General features: G+C 37.7%; 1 protein-coding gene across 3 annotated transcripts in view; it reads right to left on the reverse strand.

The window, feature by feature from the left end:
* Positions 1 to 9,142: 9,142 nt before the first annotated feature.
* LOC102690245 (disintegrin and metalloproteinase domain-containing protein 9) overlaps positions 9,143 to 19,816 on the reverse strand; it is a 60,856-nt gene continuing 50,182 nt past the window's right edge. Inside the window, exons 20-24 of one of the 3 annotated variants that reach the window (XR_011182882.1) lie at positions 18,817 to 18,895; positions 18,292 to 18,321; positions 16,096 to 16,172; positions 11,991 to 14,313; positions 9,143 to 11,956 (exon numbers count right to left, since the gene is read on the reverse strand). Coding sequence is in view for 2 of the 3 variants with exons in the window: in XM_015340265.2 (XP_015195751.1) it covers positions 14,256 to 14,313; positions 16,096 to 16,172; positions 18,292 to 18,321; positions 18,817 to 18,895 (244 nt within the window). In the remaining variant the exon portion in view is untranslated. Of the gene's footprint in view, positions 14,314 to 16,095; positions 16,173 to 18,291; positions 18,322 to 18,816; positions 18,896 to 19,816 lie in introns of all 3 variants that reach the window. The other 2 variants (XM_015340265.2, XM_015340271.2) reach the window with 2 other exon arrangements.

Below are 19,816 nucleotides of genomic sequence, written 5' to 3' on the forward strand. Positions count from 1 at the left end.
TAACTAATGGGTAGTCTTTTATAGTTGACTCAGCCCAAACAAATTACATCATACTGTACGTCACAGCAAAAATTCCACATTTAGAAGACCAGCATTTCTCTTTTTTTACTACACTAACTGCTTTTACCAGAATATTTCACTTCTTTATCACAGGGGATTTTTGTTTTTGCATTTTGTTGTGTTTACATTCACAAAGGCTTTCCTGGTGGGTCCCATGCAGCAATATAAAAATAAAATAGCAATACTAATTTCACCACCTGTAGGCCAATTTAGGTTAATAAAAAGTTTGCTTGGTGTGAAAAGAGAATAGAGAAGAGGAACTTCAATAAACAAATTCTGTGATTTCAGGTCACGGAAAAACTACACAGGAACTGGGTACTACATTTAACTCAAAATGCCAGCTAAGGTTTCCAAACATTAATCATGTATTAAAACCATAAGTTTTAATGGTCACATTAAAGAGGTGGTCACATCTAGCAATGCTAGACGTACAGTATGAAACACCAATATGTTTTTTTTTTGTTTAGTGTCCAAGAGCCTCCAAAATGATAAAACACGAAGAACCAGGTTGTTAAACATCTACAAAACAGATGTAAATCTTTGATGATTAATAACCAAAGGAAAAAAAAATCCAATGTTAATTTCAAGGGCAACTATGTAATACTGCTATGTTGAACAAGCAAATGAAACTTGCAAGTATTAGAATGCAATTATCACAATGCAAAGGAGATGCAGATCTGAGTCAGAAGAATTGGAACATAACAGAAGGATGAAACAGTTGGATGGGCAGAGTGGGAAAGCTGGAAAAGAGAAAATGAGGAACAGATCAGGAAGTGATAGTGTTCTCACTGAATTGTTATTCAGTAATAACCATGGCTGTGATTTTTTGATGCAGGTGTCTTTCTGTCCCCAAGAGCAGACTGCAGACCATCAATGACAGTGCCTACTGCATCTATGAACCTGGGCTTTGGAGCAGAAATAGTATTAGGGAAGCAGACTCCTCATATATTTTTCAATTTTGCTGCACAATCCATTTGTATAAATGGGCTTTTATTAAAACCATGATAACAAACCTATTGTAATTGTTATTTCCATTATATTTAGGGCTTAGTGAAAAGCTCACCTGAAAATTATTGGCTTCGATGGAACCAATTGCTATATATGATTAAAGACTCAAACAAATGGACCGAGGTAAAAATTTGAATTGCAAAATGCATTTGCAAACATATTATTGATGGCTAATTATCTCCTACTGCCAAGGAATGCCTAGGAGTAATGCATGAAGACATGTGGGTTCTTTCTTTGCAGTACGGTGAGGTAATGGTTTAATAAACAAATTAACAAAGTCTGTAACTATTAACATGAGCCCACGCTTTCACAAAACCTGCAAACAGATCATGATGATGAACTTGGTGGTCAGTGTTGTACACAATATTCTAATTAGACCTAACTAGTGTTTTATACAAGTTTAACATAACATCCCCTATTTGGAAATCTACACGTTTGAATATATATCCTAAAGGTTTGTATTCCTCACGTCACCTGGGACATGTGTCAACATAAACGTTTTCACCAATTGCCTTTTCTAACTCGGTGTTTCTTGTGTTGTATTTATAGTTTTTGTTTTACTACCTGCATTCAAAATCTTGTGCATCACTATATTAAACGTCATCTGTCTGGTGTTTGCCCAGAATTTTGTGTAAATTGTTTAAATTTGTTTGTTCTAGAGTGTTAGCTAATCCTACTAATTTATAGTAGGCTGTATATGTGCAACCTTGACTTTGCTACATATACCAGAATCTAGTTCTTTGATATACTGTATATATAGTATATATAAAAAGAACAGTTGTCCTATTATCACAGATACCTGTGATAATTCCTCAGTTTGAACATTTACCTCTCTTCTGGTTTCTCATTTTCCTATTTATTAACCAATTCTCAATCCAATGGCACACATTTAGCTGAACAGCTCCAACCTAAAATTGAGAAATACTTATACGGGTAGTTATTAACTTGATACCCATCAAACACAACAACATCTAAAGGTTATGATGCATTTGTAGTAGACAAACCATTTTATTATTTTATAAGTGGATTTTGAGAAAACCGTATCCAGTTGCCGAAAAAGGACCTGAGCTGGAGTACTAATCGCTCAACCAGTCAAGGTTCATTCATTCAGATAGCAAATTGTTCTGCCCTGTTGGTCACAAATCACTCTGGGAATCTGTGCTACTGTATGTCATTAATTGAATGTGAGGAGGGTTCCCTAAAAAAAAGTGCAGCACCAATGGTCTAGTGTCACCAGAGTTGGGTGGATAGGTTCCATTCAGGCAGGGTATTGTTAACTTGTTATACAGTTCCAAACTCTGTGGCCTACCAGCTTTCTTTTAGTTCACAACGGTATCTGTGAGACCTGCATCTCCCAAGTCATGAGCCTGAAGCAGATTACATGGGACAGGAATCCTTCTGAGATTACAGGTCAAATGACCCCCTCTTGTGCTGTATGTCACCACATTTATAGTCTTCTTCCTAGGCCTAAGCTTTGCATATGGTACTATAGGCCTCACAGGGCAAAAAGAAGGAGTTAGTTGTGGAATGTACAGTATATCCCCTTGGTCTCCACTGCTGTAATTGTTTTGTAATGATCAGCTAAGTGGAAGTGGCAATTCCAGGTTCAATACCCAAAATTAAATCACATTTCTGAAATCTATATAATGACTGAAATATAGATTTTCCTGATTTACTCCCCAAATGTACAGTCACTGTTCACCTTTAACATGTTAAAGCATTTTCAGAAACCAACTTTCCTTGTTTGTTAAAACTAAGCAGAAGCAACAGCTTTCCTGTCAGGATATCTAAAGTCAAGAGTTTATTTTTATTTTAATGTCAAGCAGTAGGATTTAGTTTATGCAATTACGGATTGAAAACAAAACTGTACAAAGGATTTTCCTAGAGCACAAGTCTCCGTGCCTTCCTCTGCGACAGGATCCGTGCTTCGGTTTCATTTTCAGACCTCCAATGCAAGAATTTCCTCAATTTGGAGACAGCTAATCTGAGCTTCTCTTTTCTCCTGATTTAGTCAGAGACAAATGATCATCACGATGCATATTCACTACTGCCCAATTTCAAAACTGGACTTTCCAAAACAGCACAGATTAAAAGACGTCCTGCCGACACAAAGGAAAAATTCAACAGGAAAGTTAAGTGGAAGTGAAATTTGAAACAGTCACATAAGGTTTGGGACAAATTATACCTGAAATTTAAAATGCTTGACCTAGAGTGCCCATCCTGCCAGTTTTACACTGTTGATTTAAATGGGAAAAAGCAAAGAACCGGATAACTACTAGATCATTTTGGTTGGTTTATTGTCCCCTGAGGGATTTTTTTTGTGGACACACAGCATTTTTATATTTACATATAAATATAGTATACACACCCCAAAAACATTGCACATGTATAACACATAAGAACATATAATATTTATAACCCATTACAAAACATATTGCACACAAGTGGTTTTTTAAAGGTAAAAATGGTGTTTATCCTTGCCATTTGCACGGACAGCTTTAATGGATATGGGAACAAAGAAATGTTTGTATCTGTTTGACTTACATTTGTGAACCCTAAAACGCTTGCCAGAAGGAAGAAGTTGGTATTCAGAATTGAAGATGTGGGAAAGATCTGATCAAAAAATTTCTGCCTGTTTCATTATGGCTCTTTCAAAGATTGTCTGCAGGGAGGGGTGCTGTTACACTCTCATGACCTTCAAATCTGTTTGGTAATTTGCAATCTCAATTGAACTGATAATTTAACAAAACACACTGTTATACCATATCTGATAATGCTCTCGAATACAGTATGCTAAAAGAGTAGCATTATTTCTTGTTGAACCCCAAACACTCTTAGTCTTTGCAAGAAATATAAGTGCTTGTGAACTTGTGAGCAAACACTCTCAACATGAGCAGTACGGCACAGGTTACCATCTATGTGTACACCTACTGTAAGTACTCATATGAATCAACCTGAGTGATAGGTTTATTGTAGATTACTACATGTGAATGATCACTAACTGCTCTGGGATCAAAAACTATTTCTTTTGTTTTACTAACATTCAAAATTAGGCTATTGTTGTCTCACCGTTGCGCAAACTTTGGATTTCTGAATTGTACACAGATGAACAGCTTCCTCTATGCATGAAGCCAAGCACAGCTATATCATCTGAGAATTTGAAAATGCAGTTGCTCTGACTACTGCTTATGCAATCATTTGTATCAGTATCTAATATACTATCAAATGCACCAGAGAAGTCCTGTGTCTCAAACCTCAGATAAAAGTTATTCATCTTGTTTGCTTTAGCCAGCTCATCCTTTGTATGGAAGCTCTTTTTTGAAGAATTAATGTCTGTGACTGTTTTCATTGTTTGCCACAGCCTCCTGGAGTTCATTGTTTCAAAGTCCCTCTCCTTTGTCTCCTTGTGTTGATTCCTTGCAGTTTTAGTTTAAGCTCTTTGTGCAGTAATTTCAGTTGCACTTGATTCCGGTTTTTAAAAGCAAGTCTATCACATCCTTAGTTATATATGGTCTGTAACAGTCTCTGTTGCCTCATTAACCTCCAGGTTTTTAAATATCTGCCAATCCTTAAAGAAGCAAAGAAGCCACCCTTTCAGCATCTCAATACAGTAGGGACGTAGTTAGAAAGCAGGACAGGATCAGTGTTGCAAATAGTACTGTGTAGTTAAAAATAGACATGCTATAACATTTAAAATAAAAAAAAAAAGTACAGAACGTACAGAAGCACAGGTGTCCGTGTCACAACAGGGGCAGCGCCACCAAAGTTCAATTATAGCCATCCCTAATTAATATTACTTAAATATCAATTGTTTTGTTCATTATTATAATTGACATACATATATAGGACAGTAGTTCTTACCTTTGAACACCTTTTACTTTAATGCTTTTACCTGCAGCAGTCTGGGGATTTAGCATGGGCTGCAGGCCTTTTTGCTGGACCCATTAGAGAGACACATATATTTCCATATACAGTATTTACATTATTCCAAAAAAATTTCAAAATAAGAAAAAGCACACTGATACACAGATTCTTAAACCTGTGAATTCTGGTTAAGCAGACCAAAGTTCTAGACATCTTCACCTAAAAATGAGATAGAGCTATGCTCCGTCTGCATACACTTTTAATCCCACAAAATACTCCTGCTTTCAAAAGTGAGCTTCTGTTCTTGTGTTGGCACCTCATTGATGTTACGGGCTTTAACATCCAAAATAAAAGATTGAATAGTTTCAAGATCCTTAAGCTCTGTTCAACATTCAAGAGCAAGGGGATGTGGGGAATAAAAAAAGATGTACTTCATGGCTGTGGATTTCAACACTTGTGCCTTTACTTCTGACTGGATACTTTGGGGAATTCCAACACACTGACTCAAGCCTCATGAGACTTCCAATCCCCCCAGAATTCCTGGGATGTTCCCTCAAATTAAAAATGAAGAAGACAAACCTGCCATGTAAAATTGATCCAGTGGGGTGTTGGGTAGAATCCAGCTATTTATGAGAAAAAAGAGCCTGATGGAGGCTCTTGAAAACAGACGTTTCAAATAGAAATAAAACAAGAACATTGTTCTGTCCAAGTGCAGGCTGTTTGGACTCTTTGGATGTGGACTATTTCAAAAGCTTACAATTTAGCAAATTAGTATTTATTCAATTTTTTAAAACCCAGAAAGCACTCACACTTACCCCTTAGTCCTCTACTATGAGTGGTGTACCTCCCTGATTTTTCATCTAAAATAGAATCAAACTCCTGCAATAGAGAAAACCATACAAACAGGACTTGGTCACATCAGCAGTAGAACTCCAGACCTCCAGTCCTGCCTACACTGCCATCAGCGAGCTCTAGATCACTGATATCAAGAGTGGCCAGGATCCAGATGACGACAGGGAGGGCATCCAGGCTTTCAGAGCAGCGGCAATGTGCTGTTAGCAGCTGTGAGAGCAGCCTGACAGATCTTTGTGAGGCCAGGATTGCATTTACCATTTCACAGGAGTGCAAGTGGGGGGCCTCTTTGAATAGTGTGCAAGACAAACCAAAGGTGACATCACAACTCAACGTTCTCTAAATGTGTGTAAAAATATACCCACAAATGTGCTTTGCAAGCTGCATACAGAAGCAAAACAACAGAAATGGGGGAAGTGATCCCTTTGTTTTTCCCCTAGACATCAAGCAGATTATGCTTGAAGAAACTCAAGCCCAGCCCCAAACCCACACCATACTGTAGGCACACACTGCAAGAAAAACCAGGCGGGGGAGTCAAGTCACTCTATGGAACCAAAGAACATAGTAAAAGTGTCCACTAGAACAGTGGCTCCTGGCCCCCATCCTGGAAGAAAACTCTCTCTTTTGGTTTTTGCTCCATCTGAGCTGTTAATCTCTGGCTAATTAATACTAGTTTACTAATTGGGACAAATTTGTAAATATAATGTCAGCTCTCAAAAGGTCAGATGGGATCAGTAATGGGTATCAAACAGGTACCAATTTCCCAGTTTTAGAACTACCCTCATTTGTGCAAGTTACCTGAAATGAAACCAACAGGACCTCTGCAGAATAAAAAAAAAAACTTACTGCAGGACCAGGGAAAATGAGTGCGTCTGACAATTAACAAGGAAGGGAAAGATATGATCACTTAAGACCAGCATTTTTAATCGTCTCGTGACTCCACTTTCCTAGAAAAAACACACACCAATAAAAGCGTTTCTGGAAATAAAATAACTCATTGCATCTCACACCCACAAATCTCTAAGCAAACACTGTCATCTTGAGTCAGAGTTCTTCTTCCAAGGTTCAGGCCTAAAATTGTGAATTTCTTATGGGAACACTAGATATAGAGGCATCATATACAGTACACACTCATTTTAAGTGCAGCAAGCTTCAGAAGCTTTACAGTCTCCTGTCCTGTGTATAACTCCCTATAGTTACACTATGCAACTGTGCTAACTTATCAATGCAGCAGATGGAAGAAAGATCAGGCTCAAGTCCACAAACGCGTCCATCATGTCACAACCACCTGACAAAGGTCACATGAATATCTCCCTGGATGTCTCCATCCATAAAGCTGATCATACTCCAATCCTCATGCCCTTTTTAAGATTAACATAGATTTACGAAGTTAAAAAAAATTGAATATTTAATATGTCTTACAGTACCTTTTCCTAAAGTTATCTAAATTACAATACAGCAACAGAAAAATTAAAAATGCAAAGTCAGCTAAACTGAATGCATTGCTCCAGGAAGGCAAGTATACACAACTAAAGTATTGCCCTGCCAACAGGGACTCTTAAGAGTTTTGTTAGCCTAGTGGCACAGAAACACTCATTACAATTCAGTCAGCTTCCAAGCTACTGAAGCTAAACAGACAGGTACTTTGCAAATGTAAATCTATAAAGACAAGGCAATATTAATGTTATGACTAAAAACCAGTTCAGCAGAACATAAAAACAAGAGTGCCTGGAAAAAGCTGAGGAAAAAGACTATTCTTTTCCAATTATTTTCAAGGCTGATTTATAAAGCAGATACAATCACCTTTTCACACAACATTAGACATACCTGGTACTGTATAATTCAGTCCTTTATTTAGAAAACGAGCATTGCCCATTACAATATCCTAATTTCTGCATTGAAAATTTAAACCAACCAATCCAGAAATATAAATAACATTTCCGCACTATAATCTGCTATACACCTACAGTATACAACATCCTGGATATCTGTACCCTCTTGACTGTTCTTCGCAATGTGCAGGCTTCCACTGTACAATAGATTGAAATGGTTGCATCCTAGTACAATCCCATTCTTTTATCAAAATTCCCACCAGATGATGCAGTGAGGAGGGGAACAGTGAATGGAACTCATTCCGTTGCAGTTCTAACTGGGTTGCCATCTGGGAGTTGGAAAGCGAAGCCTGTCTGATGTTCCTCAAGGTAACCACTAAGCGCAGTGGTTCTCAGACTACATGCAAGTTTAGACTTTTTTTCTGCTCTGTCCTTTAATACCCTAAACTGCAACATTTCCAGGTCTTTATGCGACCTCTCTCCATCTTGTTAATTAAGGGTGTTAATCCTTCTGCTGAAGGCCAATTGGTTACATGTCTGCTCACACACCTGAAGGAGGGCATCCCTAATACTTACTGTATTAGTACAGGGTTCATCCATCCATCCATTTTATTTACCACTTCCTCCAATCCTGGGTCATGGGGGAGCCAGGGCATTTCCAAGCAACAGGTGCAAGGCAGGGTATACCCTGGACAGGTCGCCAGTCTTTCACAGGGCACACACAGGCACAAACACGCACACACTCGCACCAGGGCCATTTAATCATTTCATTTGATCATTATTTCAGAATATTTTGCAGACATTGCGCCTTAAAATAAAAGTTAGTGCCACTGCAATTGCAGCTCCAGCTTTGTCCTCCATTTCACGGTGGCTTGCTTTCTGCGTTTTCACTGGATACACTGGTTTCCTTCCATCTTACAAAGACACGCTGGGCAGGTTAATTGCCGTCTCTATTGTGCATGTGCATGTGTGCTCTGTGATGGACTGGCCTCCTGTCCTGGCTATAGTCCCATCTTGCGCCCTGTACTTCCAGAGTAAGCTCCAGACTGCTGCACCCCTCACCGTGATCAAGTGGGTTTCTGAGAATGGATTGATGGCCTTTAAACCTTCTTGTGGTGCAGTACTTTTCTGCTGCTTATTATGCCTCTATTAATAGGACCGCAGCTGGAGGCTTTATTTTAACTAAAATATCTCAGGATGAAGTATTGCATAGGCACTTATTTTGACAAAGACCATTAATAATTATATAAAAGATTACTGAATTTTCTGATACTATAAATTGTGAGCAGGGTGAGGAGATACAGGAAATACCACAGACATGTTACTTTTAAAGCAGTTATGCAACACAGAATTATTTTAGTTGACTGCATCAGTTTCAATGCATCAGAGGTGGGATATCACCTCAAGAAAAGATAGCAGTACATTACAGGGATCTAACGCTTAATTTAATACAAACAACAGGAAAATCTGATCATCTTGGCATCTGAAGGGACATAATTAAAAAAAAACATCTGAAAAGGTGTCAATTATTTTTAAAAGGCTTCTTAATAATGATGAGGTACAATATCATGTCTTTATTCATTTTTAAATAAAATCATGTTTTTTTTTCCCAATGTCGCTCCACATCAGACAAGAAAAACATTTTTGTGACCAGCAAGCACACAAAGTATTTACAAAAATATGGAGAGATACACATTAATTATCCATCATTTTGTACTGATGGCTCAGAAAACATTTTTTAACAGTCAGTTCCAAAAGTCTACAGATCATTGTTGAAAGTATTGCAGGACAAATGTGGCAAAAGTATTGTGTGTTGTAGTGATACGGAACAGGCTAGGTGGCTTTTATTGTGTCCTAGCTTTCAGAAAAGTCTTATGCCGGCCTAAATTAATAGGTACTATTAATAATGTCACATTTTTTTCCATGCCTTTTTTTTCATACCCTACATCACACAATTGTGCATTTGGAGACATGAGAGATTTATCAAGATCTGTAAAGGCCTGTCTGAAGGACTGTATTTTGACCAGTCAGAATCTAAGCACTCTGAAATTCATTCTCACACTTGGCCTATATGGACCACTTTTGAGAGCCTAAGAGATCTTTAGAATGTCAGTTTGTGTTGCTTCTCAATAAAATGCACAGTAGTACTTTACACATCAGAGAGGTATATTCAAATGTGCATGAATCATATAGACAAGTGCAATACAAAATGTAAAAGTTTGCAAAATCATAACGGGGGAGAAAAACAAGCAGGAAAAACCATTCCCAGGTAGTGATGTTTGATATCTTTGCCTGTGGGTGATCATAATACCTTCAAAGTTGAGGATAAAAATCTGCACTGGTCTTAAGGTACTGCCCAGTCTAGACACCTACTTGTCTCTTTCCTCCATTGATGCTTTTTACAATATCCCCAAAATTCTAAAATTAGAATCCAGCCCACCTAAATTATCTTCCTGATATGAGGTGATAAATTCTGCACAAAGGCTCTCGGAGAATAAAACGGGATACAAAAACAAAAAAACAACCATTTCCCATCTAGTTCACAAGTATACACTTGCTCATATACATTGGAATAGCAAATGTACAGCACAATTTGAAATATGATTAAACAACAGCTATTAATACAATAATTGCACTGAAAGATGAATACTTTTTCCCTCCTTCCAGCTTTTGTATTTTTTTCCACTTATGTTTTTGGAAGTGTAATTTTAAAAATATCTCTTCTGTTGGAAAACATCTGGACATACCATCATTCAAAACCATTACAAACATTCAAAAACATAAATGTACCTTTTTTTCTTATATTTCACAGTAATTAAAATAAATTAAAAATAGGTACCTGGTAAACACAAATATATTGTGTTGTGAGAAATAGGCACTAGGAACAGCACAGGAGATTAAGTCTGTCATTAATTAATATTGCCTTAGAACTTCTTTAGTTACACAAAAGTCATTTTTATTTTAACAAAGTTTGCTCCTCCAACAATATAGATACTGTATCGTTTTGACTGTACTGACAATCCACCACCAGCAAATCACACCATTATGATAAGGGGGATTTTAAGAAAGGTTATCCACTGGAAACACACCCTAGGCAGCAAAAAGTGTTACATGAATAGAGTTCTGCATTTTCTTTGTTTTAATTTTACAATAACACACCACCCTTTAAAATACAAAGATCACTGTTTTTATCATGATAAAACAGTTTATTTAAAATGCCATAGTTTCCATTGCTGACACTTTACTGTCGGAAGTCTCATTCAACATCTACTGAAAAATATACAACCATGTGTACGTACAGTATATCAGTTGGTATACAGCAGGGCTGAAATACAATTAAAACAGCTCTGGGATCAGAGATTAGCATCCTCAGTAAACTCTGCTTCGGGAATCGATAAGGCAAACACTCAGCAACTGTGATGTCGAGTGATAAGATGTTTTAGGTAATTAGCACTTTTTAATATATTTTAAAGGGATGTCACATTACAGAAAACGATGAACACTACACATGATGTAATGTTTATAGTTCAGAGGTTGGGTTTAGTATTAACTCTGTGTGTGAGTATTAAAATGTAAATACTAAAACTAACAACTTACTTTAGCATTCTTCAAACCTCTGCATCAGGCCAAATAAGTGCAATTAAATACAGAACAATTAATCCAACCGTTCTTTTAAGTATTTTAGATGTGCTTTACTGCCCTAAGGTATTTTTTCCTTACTTTTTCAAATTCTCTGCTGTCAGCAGGATGTTGATCCAGGTGAGCACCCAATTAGTGAAGTGAAACATCAGCTTAACTAATAATAAGGCTTAATTAAGCCTTTTTAGCAGTTTTCAAATACTAGCAAGGACTGGCTTTGAGCTAAAAAATACTGATAACCTGTCATCCGTAAAAGTTTCGAAAAACAAAACAAAAATGTGTGATGAAGGTCATTATTAGTCCTTGTACTTATATGGAATAAACATGTGAATCAACTGTTAAATTAAGTAACAGAGCTAAAGCCAGCACATGCAGGGGTACTACAGGATCAAGGTAAAAAATATTCTGATCCAACGAAAGTGAATCCATCACTGTTTCTAGTCTCTGTATATAATTGTTTTACCTGCAGTGCATCTAAATGAACTCATCTCTGGTGATAAGTATGCCCTGGTTTATTTCATGGCTAGCAGATTTATAGGCCAACAAATATGATTCCTCCTATTCTGAAAGTTACAGAAAATCATTAAATATATAATGTTTCCACATCCCATAGATCCCACAGATCATAGATCGAGTTTATTTTGATTGTTGCATATTTTCCAATGCAGTCAAAAAACATTGAAAATGCATGTTTCATTTACCTCTGCGCTACATTTGAATTTTCTCAATTACCACTGTTTTGGGTTTGCGATGAGCTTTTAGATCACAGAAATATTAAGTTAAGAAGTTCTGAAAGTATTTTTTTAAAATCCAAAATCATTAAAACAAATAACTAGGCCACCTAATGCCTACAGAGATTTTTAAAACACACAAAAAATAAAATCACAAATATATACATTGCATTGTTATATACCATCATAACACAAAACTACCAATGGCAAAATGTATACACCATTTGCTTTCCTTATACTAATTCAATGGCGTAAGGCACAAACTGTTCTTTGACCAGAGGGCTTTGTCTGTTTCAGACAGAGAAGGAAAGGAATCCAGAAGAGGAAACAGCAGCACTGACAAAGCCTTGTGAAATCGGGACTATGACACACCTTGAAAGGAATGACTGTATCAGCTGCACCACTGCCCAATCCACCAAAGCCACAGGTGACAGCAGACAAGAACAGGTTTTTGGCAAGTGATCTTAAGAAAATGAAAGAATAATCATTCAGAAAACAAGCTGTTTTTTTTCTTCTATCCAGAGGCTTCTGGAACTTATGGAATCCTCTTAAGCGAAGATATTTCAATTATTGGTTCTCTAATTAGCAGTCGATATGCATACCAGGAAGCCTGTAAAACATCTTGATTGTGCACACTCTGTATCAGTACCAGGTGCTTCTCACTGCAGATTCCATCCAAGTCTCCTTCTTGCCTGGGCCCATTTGAAAGTCATGGCCTGCACGCCCCTACTTGCCTTATGTGTCTCTTGTCTTGAGTGCATCCTCACGTATCAATACACAGTGAATTGGCGCAACATAAACTCATTTACAACCGCAGGGTGATTTTCAAAGCTTTTTGGCACCAAAACGGAATTCAGTTTTGCCTTTTCAAGAAATCACTTTCCATCTCAAGTTGTGCCAATCTTGTTTGGGCCAACTTGCATGTAAAAAAGGAGATCTGAGTCCTGTTATTATGTTAAACACATTTTTGCATTGCCTGGAGATGGAAGGAGTGGAGCCAATTTTGGACTGCAGCAAAAAGCTTTGGTACTCATCCTGTAGGAACTTTGCAAGTACTGTAAGTGTAGGTTTTAAAGCATCGCTTGAGTTCATCACTCTTCTCATTGTTGCTCACGAGGAGGCAGAACAGTCCAAACTAACCCAACAGAACTGCCTTTTTAAGCCTAATTTGTCTTTGGACGGAAAAGACAAAAGCTCTGCTTAAATCTGGCAAAAATATAATTTAAAAAACAGTAAAGACATAGAAAAACATAGGGCATAAAGCAATGTAACGTTAATATTAAGGGTATTTTGCTAAGGACTATTAAAATGGACTCAATTATTTTGAATACATAGTACCCTTCAAGGAAAATTACGTCCGTAGGGCAATAAAATGTACTACAACTACACATCTGCCATTTAAGTCCGTATTTCACTATACTTTGAGCACTGCTGCCACAGGTGAACTTTTATTATACAAGACTGCAATGTTCCTGATATAGTAAATCCATGAAACTGAGGATTCTAACTATTGAGTTATTGCACATTTGCTCGGAGTTACTACATCTGGAAGTTCACCTACAGTATATTGTTGTATGATATTGCATTTGAGGCTGAAAACAATTGCAGTAATTAGTATAGATAAAAGGAACCGTTTTGATTTCAGACCTCATGTCCAAGGGGTCTTCAGAATTTGCTGCTGTTCTGTGGTTTTTTGTCTTTGCAAGCAATTAAATTTGAACCCCAAATTAGGCAGCATCAACTCCTTGAGTAATGAGGGTAAGAGGAGCACAAGATTTCTCAGGTCTGTGGTTACCAGTGGACCAGACCAAAGAAAGAGTAAACAGAGTAGCGTCAGCAGGTTTGCTGGAAAATTCCTCAGGTCACGTATGAAGCATCAGGATTCTCCAATGATGCAGTTACCCCAACCATCAGTAGATTACATTCCAAGTCAGAGCCAGGGAAACCTAATGCAGTATATAGTGTATATACCGTAAAGATAAATAAAAAAATATCCATCACAACTTGTGTGCTGCTTCTACATTCCTACAGCTGCACTTGCAAAGCAGGAGGGGAAGTGATCAGGTGGGTGATAGAAATGTGTTCCATGTTCCTTGGTAATGGATCTGGAACATCTTTTGGAATGAAGAGCAGAAACTCAGAGTCCACAAGGTCTCTAATGTGCAAGAGGAGCTCTTTTTTCCTCTCTGCTTCCTGCAGTCCGAATTCTGCTCACTCCGGTTCAGGGAGGAGTCTCTGTTTGCCCACTGACCTCCTCACACAGACTGTGTTATACTGGAGGGGGTGGGGCTGGTCTTTGAGGCACAAGCTGCTTAGCATAGGGAGGTCTAAAAGAGAAAGAAAAAAGACTGTATGTATTTACACCGCCACAGAAGGATTACCACTTACCTCTTACTAGTTGTTTGCAAAGACTTTTAAACAAAAAGTTTAGTATGAAAATGTTTTCATCTTTGAAGCGCAGTTGCATTTTTCTCCACTTTTTAAAACCATGGTGTAATGTTTGTTGTTGAAAAAAAGAAAACGGTTCAAGGTCCATTGTCACTTTTGCATCTTCTCTTGATGTTTCTAAATCTTGCTTGGGTTTAAATCAAATCAAAGTTTATTTATCAAATGCACACAACAATACAGGTTGCAGCAGTAGTTGCTGGCAATTAAATGTTTTTTCTGCGAGCTCACAGAATCACAAAAACACAAAAAAACATCTTGATTGTGCACACTCTGTATCAGTACCAGGTGCTTCTCACTGCAGATTCCATCCAAGTCTCCTTCTTGCCTGGGCCCATTTGAAAGTCATGGCCTGCACGCCCCTACTTGCCTTATGTGTCTCTTGTCTTGAGTGCAATACACAGTGAATTGGCGCAACATAAACTCATTTACAACCGCAGGGTGATTTTCAAAGCTTTTTGGCACCAAAACGGAATTCAGTTTTGCCTTTTCAAGAAATCACTTTCCATCTCAAGTTGTGCCAATCTTGTTTGGGCCAACTTGCATGTAAAAAAGGAGAACTGAGTCCTGTTATTATGTTAAACACATTTTTGCATTGCCTGGAGATGGAAGGAGTGGAGCCAATTTTGGACTGCAGCAAAAAGCTTTGGTACTCATCCTGTAGGAACTTTGCAAGTACTGTAAGTGTAGGTTTTAAAGCATCGCTTGAGTTCATCACTCTTCTCATTGTTGTTCACGAGGAGGCAGAACAGTCCAAACTAACCCAACAGAACTGCCTTTTTAAGCCTAATTTGTCTTTGGACGGAAAAGACAAAAGCTTTGCTTAAATTTGGCAAAAATATAATTTAAAAAACATTAAAGACATAAAAAACATAGGGCATAAAGCAATGTAACGTTAATATTAAGGGTATTTTGCTAAGGACTATTAAAACGGACTCAATTATTTTGAATACATAGTACCCTTCAAGGAAAATTACGTCCGTAGGGCAATAAAATGTACTACAACTACACATCTGCCATTTAAGTCCGTATTTCACTATACTTTGATAGAAATGTGTTCCATGTTGTAATGTTTGTTGTTGAAAAAAAGAAAACGGTTCAAGGTCCATTGTCACTTTTGCATGTTCTCTTAATGTTTATAAATCTTGCTTGGGTTCAAATCAAATCAAATCAAAGTTTATTTATCAAATGCACACAACAATACAGATTGCAGCAGTAGTTGCTGGCAATGAAATGTTTTTTCTGCGAGCTCACAGAATCACAAAAACACAAAAATCACAAAATTGAGGTTATGAAGATAAGGTTACATAATAATAGATGTAATAGAAATGGAATAAAACTCAATAGAGCTGCTGTGTGTCCATGGTGTATGCAATATATACAAGTAGTGTGGTTATGCTGAATATAGTGAACACCGTGTGTCCATGTAGCCATTACAGGTGATTTGTTTTTGATGGCTTTTAATTCTTAATCCATTTCTTTCATTTAATTTTTCTCAGATATATCTGGTTTTATTGTACTTCTGTTTACTATTGTACAATTTATATAAAGGGCATCTGTATTAAATGGTGATCTAGTATATAAAAATGAAACTGAGTGATATTATTTGCACAAACTGAAATGAAAAGTCGAGTTTATGGCTGGCATGGGAGTCCGTTTCTTACCTCGACTGAGAAGGCAGAGGTGGTTTGGGTTTGGCTGCATATGAGGGCACAGAGGCAGTCCTGTTGGTCTGTACAACCTGTATGAGCAAAGCATACACACACACATGAGTGAGAAATACAGAGAGGGCTGGGGACCAGGTGCCCATACCATAAACTCCAGCTTATGCACCTGTATTGTGAACATTTAACGACACTGTTGATCACACAGGATGTCAGGATTTAATCAATCAATCCTCCTAGAGTATGTAGGTCACATGTATACATGAGTGTACATAACTAGATAATTTATACAGTACTTTGTGTGCATTCTGAGTGGTCTGTTCTTAAAAGCATTTTAATGCACTTTTCTGCCTTGGGGTGTACTTGCAATAAGAGACCTAATTAATTGCCCATCTGACTAACTAACTCAGTGCCCATGTCACTGCCCAGGTCGTTGGGTGTAACCCCACCCTCCTCGATCATGACAGCCTCAGATAAACTCTTTCACAGATAAACTCCTAAAATGCTAAACGCAAACCAAATCAGTTAATACCTGAATCAATAAATTCATTAAGGGTTTGTGGCTTTTTGGAAATGGGAGGAAAGAGGGCTCTTTTGACTGCACTGTAACTGTCCAAAAGTACACGAGATGGAACAGACAACATACAGATCCCAAATTCCAGAACTTTATGAATCATAATCAATTTTTTTACCTTTCCTATTTTTGAATAATGCATAAGATGAATGTAATACATTTAGCTCCTGCTAAATAAGAGGTTAGTTAGGATCTAAGTAATTCCTGTAGGAGAAAGCCACTTTATTTCCAGCACAATAAAAAAATTCAGAGAATGACCTTTCACGTGAGCCAATGAATTAGTCATGATTTGTTGTACGTGCAGATTGAGGGAAGTGGGCCAAATGCCAATTAACTTTGTGTTGTGAAAAGAAGAAATGAAAGTGCTTTAAATGAATCCTATAAACAGACACCCATGACCAAAGAGAGAAAGCTGCCTGATTTTCCACTTACTGTTTGATCACAAGAAAAACAGTAGTGTTACTGGAGACAACTAGCTTTTCCTTTCATTAAATATGCTTTTTAATTTTAGTATCATTAGCTAGCAAATTTTTCTGCTAGTTCTGTGCTGAAACCAAAGTGGAGCTGGCTCACTTCTCTCAGATGGTGTAACATAAACAACAGCAATTAATCTTTTCTCGGTGAATAAACTGAATAGCTAATCTCTAAATATGACCACAAACATTTTATAGAAACAATGCAGCACCAGAAATAACACAAACAAACTCTATGCGTAATAAGCAAAGACAGTTTAACACCACATTTAATTAATTCAGTGTAATTTAGACCACCAAACAGATGAACCATTTATAGAGTGTTTGGAATCATCCAACATTTCATATTAACTGGGCAGGTTATAACCTGTAATCCTGTACTTAACACTCCCATTATGCAGTGACCAACAGGTCCTGGGAATACTCTCAAACTATGTTTGTGAGGTGAACACCACAACAGAGCAACAAACATCGTAACTTTGCAATGCAGGAGACACAGCTGTGGGATGAAGCAATGATAAAAAGCAGAAACTCTTCAGCAGCTGAAAAGAGGGCAGGGAGTCACTGGGACACAGCGGAGACCCAACAATTTCTTCTTGATCCACCGGAACAAAACCCAAGAACAAATTGTTTCCCGTTACCATTCAGGTTAGTACTGGACTGATTTCATTAGTAAACTATAGACTGTACAGACGCATGCAGCTTTATCATTTGTCCCCAGAAACCCACAAAACTCCTCCAGTCTAAGTGCAGTTATCAGCTTGTATTAATTTTCAACGTTTAAAGTTGTTCACATTTCACATAAAATACCAATGCACTGAAATACAACTGTTTATGTTTAGATGCTGTTCATGTAAGCATGCATCAGTTAGAGTACATTATCTTTCCAGTCATGAACTGCATATTTGTGGTTATTTACTCACATTTAATTAGTTAAAACCTTACTTTGTTCTTAATCCTGAAATTGTCAATGTCACAAAGTCACCCTACAAGATCCCGGTTTCTATAATGAGCTGATAACTCTTGGAGGAGTTCTGTAGTATAATTACAAAGCATCAGCAAAGCGACAAGTGTACAGGATGCCCTAGCAGCAGAAGCATGTCCCAACAGATCCACTTCTCAAGAGTAAAGACAGTGAATTTCAATTACCTCTTCTGGTGGTAATAACTGAACCTGGTGCTTTTCACAAAAGAGAGAAAAGATAAGCCTTAGCAATTTACAAAATAGTATTTTATTACTCAATATTACTCGAATTTGCCTAGAAAAGGGTATGTCACTACATCAATCAATAAGAGAAATTACGGGAATGGCACTGCCAGAGATTATTAGCACTTAGTACTACAATAAAGTTAATATTATGCTTTAAACACTTTTGCTGAACAGGCCAACAAGACCTAATGGATCTGTGTTTATTCAAGTTATCTTTCTCTTCTTGCATTTCAAACCTGGGCCTCTATAGAGGGTGGTGAAGGGGTTTATGAAGATTAAACCTGTAACGTGACTGAGCAGGATGAATACAGAAAACAGGAGTTAATAGACAGGGATCTAATGTCAAGCTTTCTGCTAAGACTACGTTAAAGTGCGAGATTGTGATTTAGAGATCTAGACTATATTAAAGCACATGCCTGGAGTTATTAAAAACAGTGGAGGTCAGAGCTTTGTTGAGTTACTCACCCCATCTTTTACTATGTTGCTGGAAGCACTTCTCTGGGGATGGCCTCTCCCTGCACTTGCCTGAGGTCTGTTGTCACTCCTGCAGAAACAGAAGATCAGGCCACAGACAAACACAGGAAAAGACAACATGTGATAGAAGGCCAATGTATTCAAGGCACTTCCTCATACCCTGCCCCAGCTGTTGCCCCAGCAGCCCTGAGTGGAGACCCCTGCTCGTGACAGGGAGTATTGTGCCCACCTGACTTCTGAAAATATGAACTTATAAGAAAGCAAATTGTTTAAACAAAAGTCTTCGTTATTTGTCTATCCAATCCAATCATCCAATTTCTAATTGTTTTATTCAATACAGGGTCTTGGGGTGAAGTTCTACCACTAATTTGGAACAGACTAATTATTAAATCAACTCAAGTCACGACTACAACCCCCGTATGAACCCCAACTGCCACACAGAAGGCAAGTTAAGGTAGAAAAACAGGAAGCCAAGTCAACCCTGGTGACCTACACTCAGCAGTGTGGGGAATTTCGGGTCATTCTAGTGGAATGACATCCATAAGACTAGAGCCATGCCAGTGGTCATGAGACTAACTCAGACTACAAAAGAACATTCGCTGTGATCTACACAGTGGCGGGACTTCAAGTTCAAGAGCTTGATGGAGTTTCCTAAGAAAATTCTTTAGTTCTCCAGTTTATAGACAATGTGGGAATTTGAAAAAAACAAGCAAACAATGTTAAGTTATATAGTAATGTGGAGAATTGTAAACCACAAACCAGAGGAAGCAAGTGGAAACTACAGAGAGGTGCCTTTAAAACTAAGAACTGCAAGCATTTATTTACACAAAGGGTTGTAAGTGTCAGGGATTACACTTCCAGCCATGTAGGCAAAGCCAAAACCCCAATATCTTTCAAGAAATGGCTGGATGAAATCCTTGGATCAACCGAATGAGCTAAGTGGGCCAGACTGCCTGCTCTATCTGCTCGGTCGGATGTTCTTGTGTACTCA

This window comes from Lepisosteus oculatus, chromosome 2 (genome assembly GCF_040954835.1).
Source record: "Lepisosteus oculatus isolate fLepOcu1 chromosome 2, fLepOcu1.hap2, whole genome shotgun sequence".
Lineage (NCBI taxonomy): Eukaryota > Metazoa > Chordata > Actinopteri > Semionotiformes > Lepisosteidae > Lepisosteus > Lepisosteus oculatus.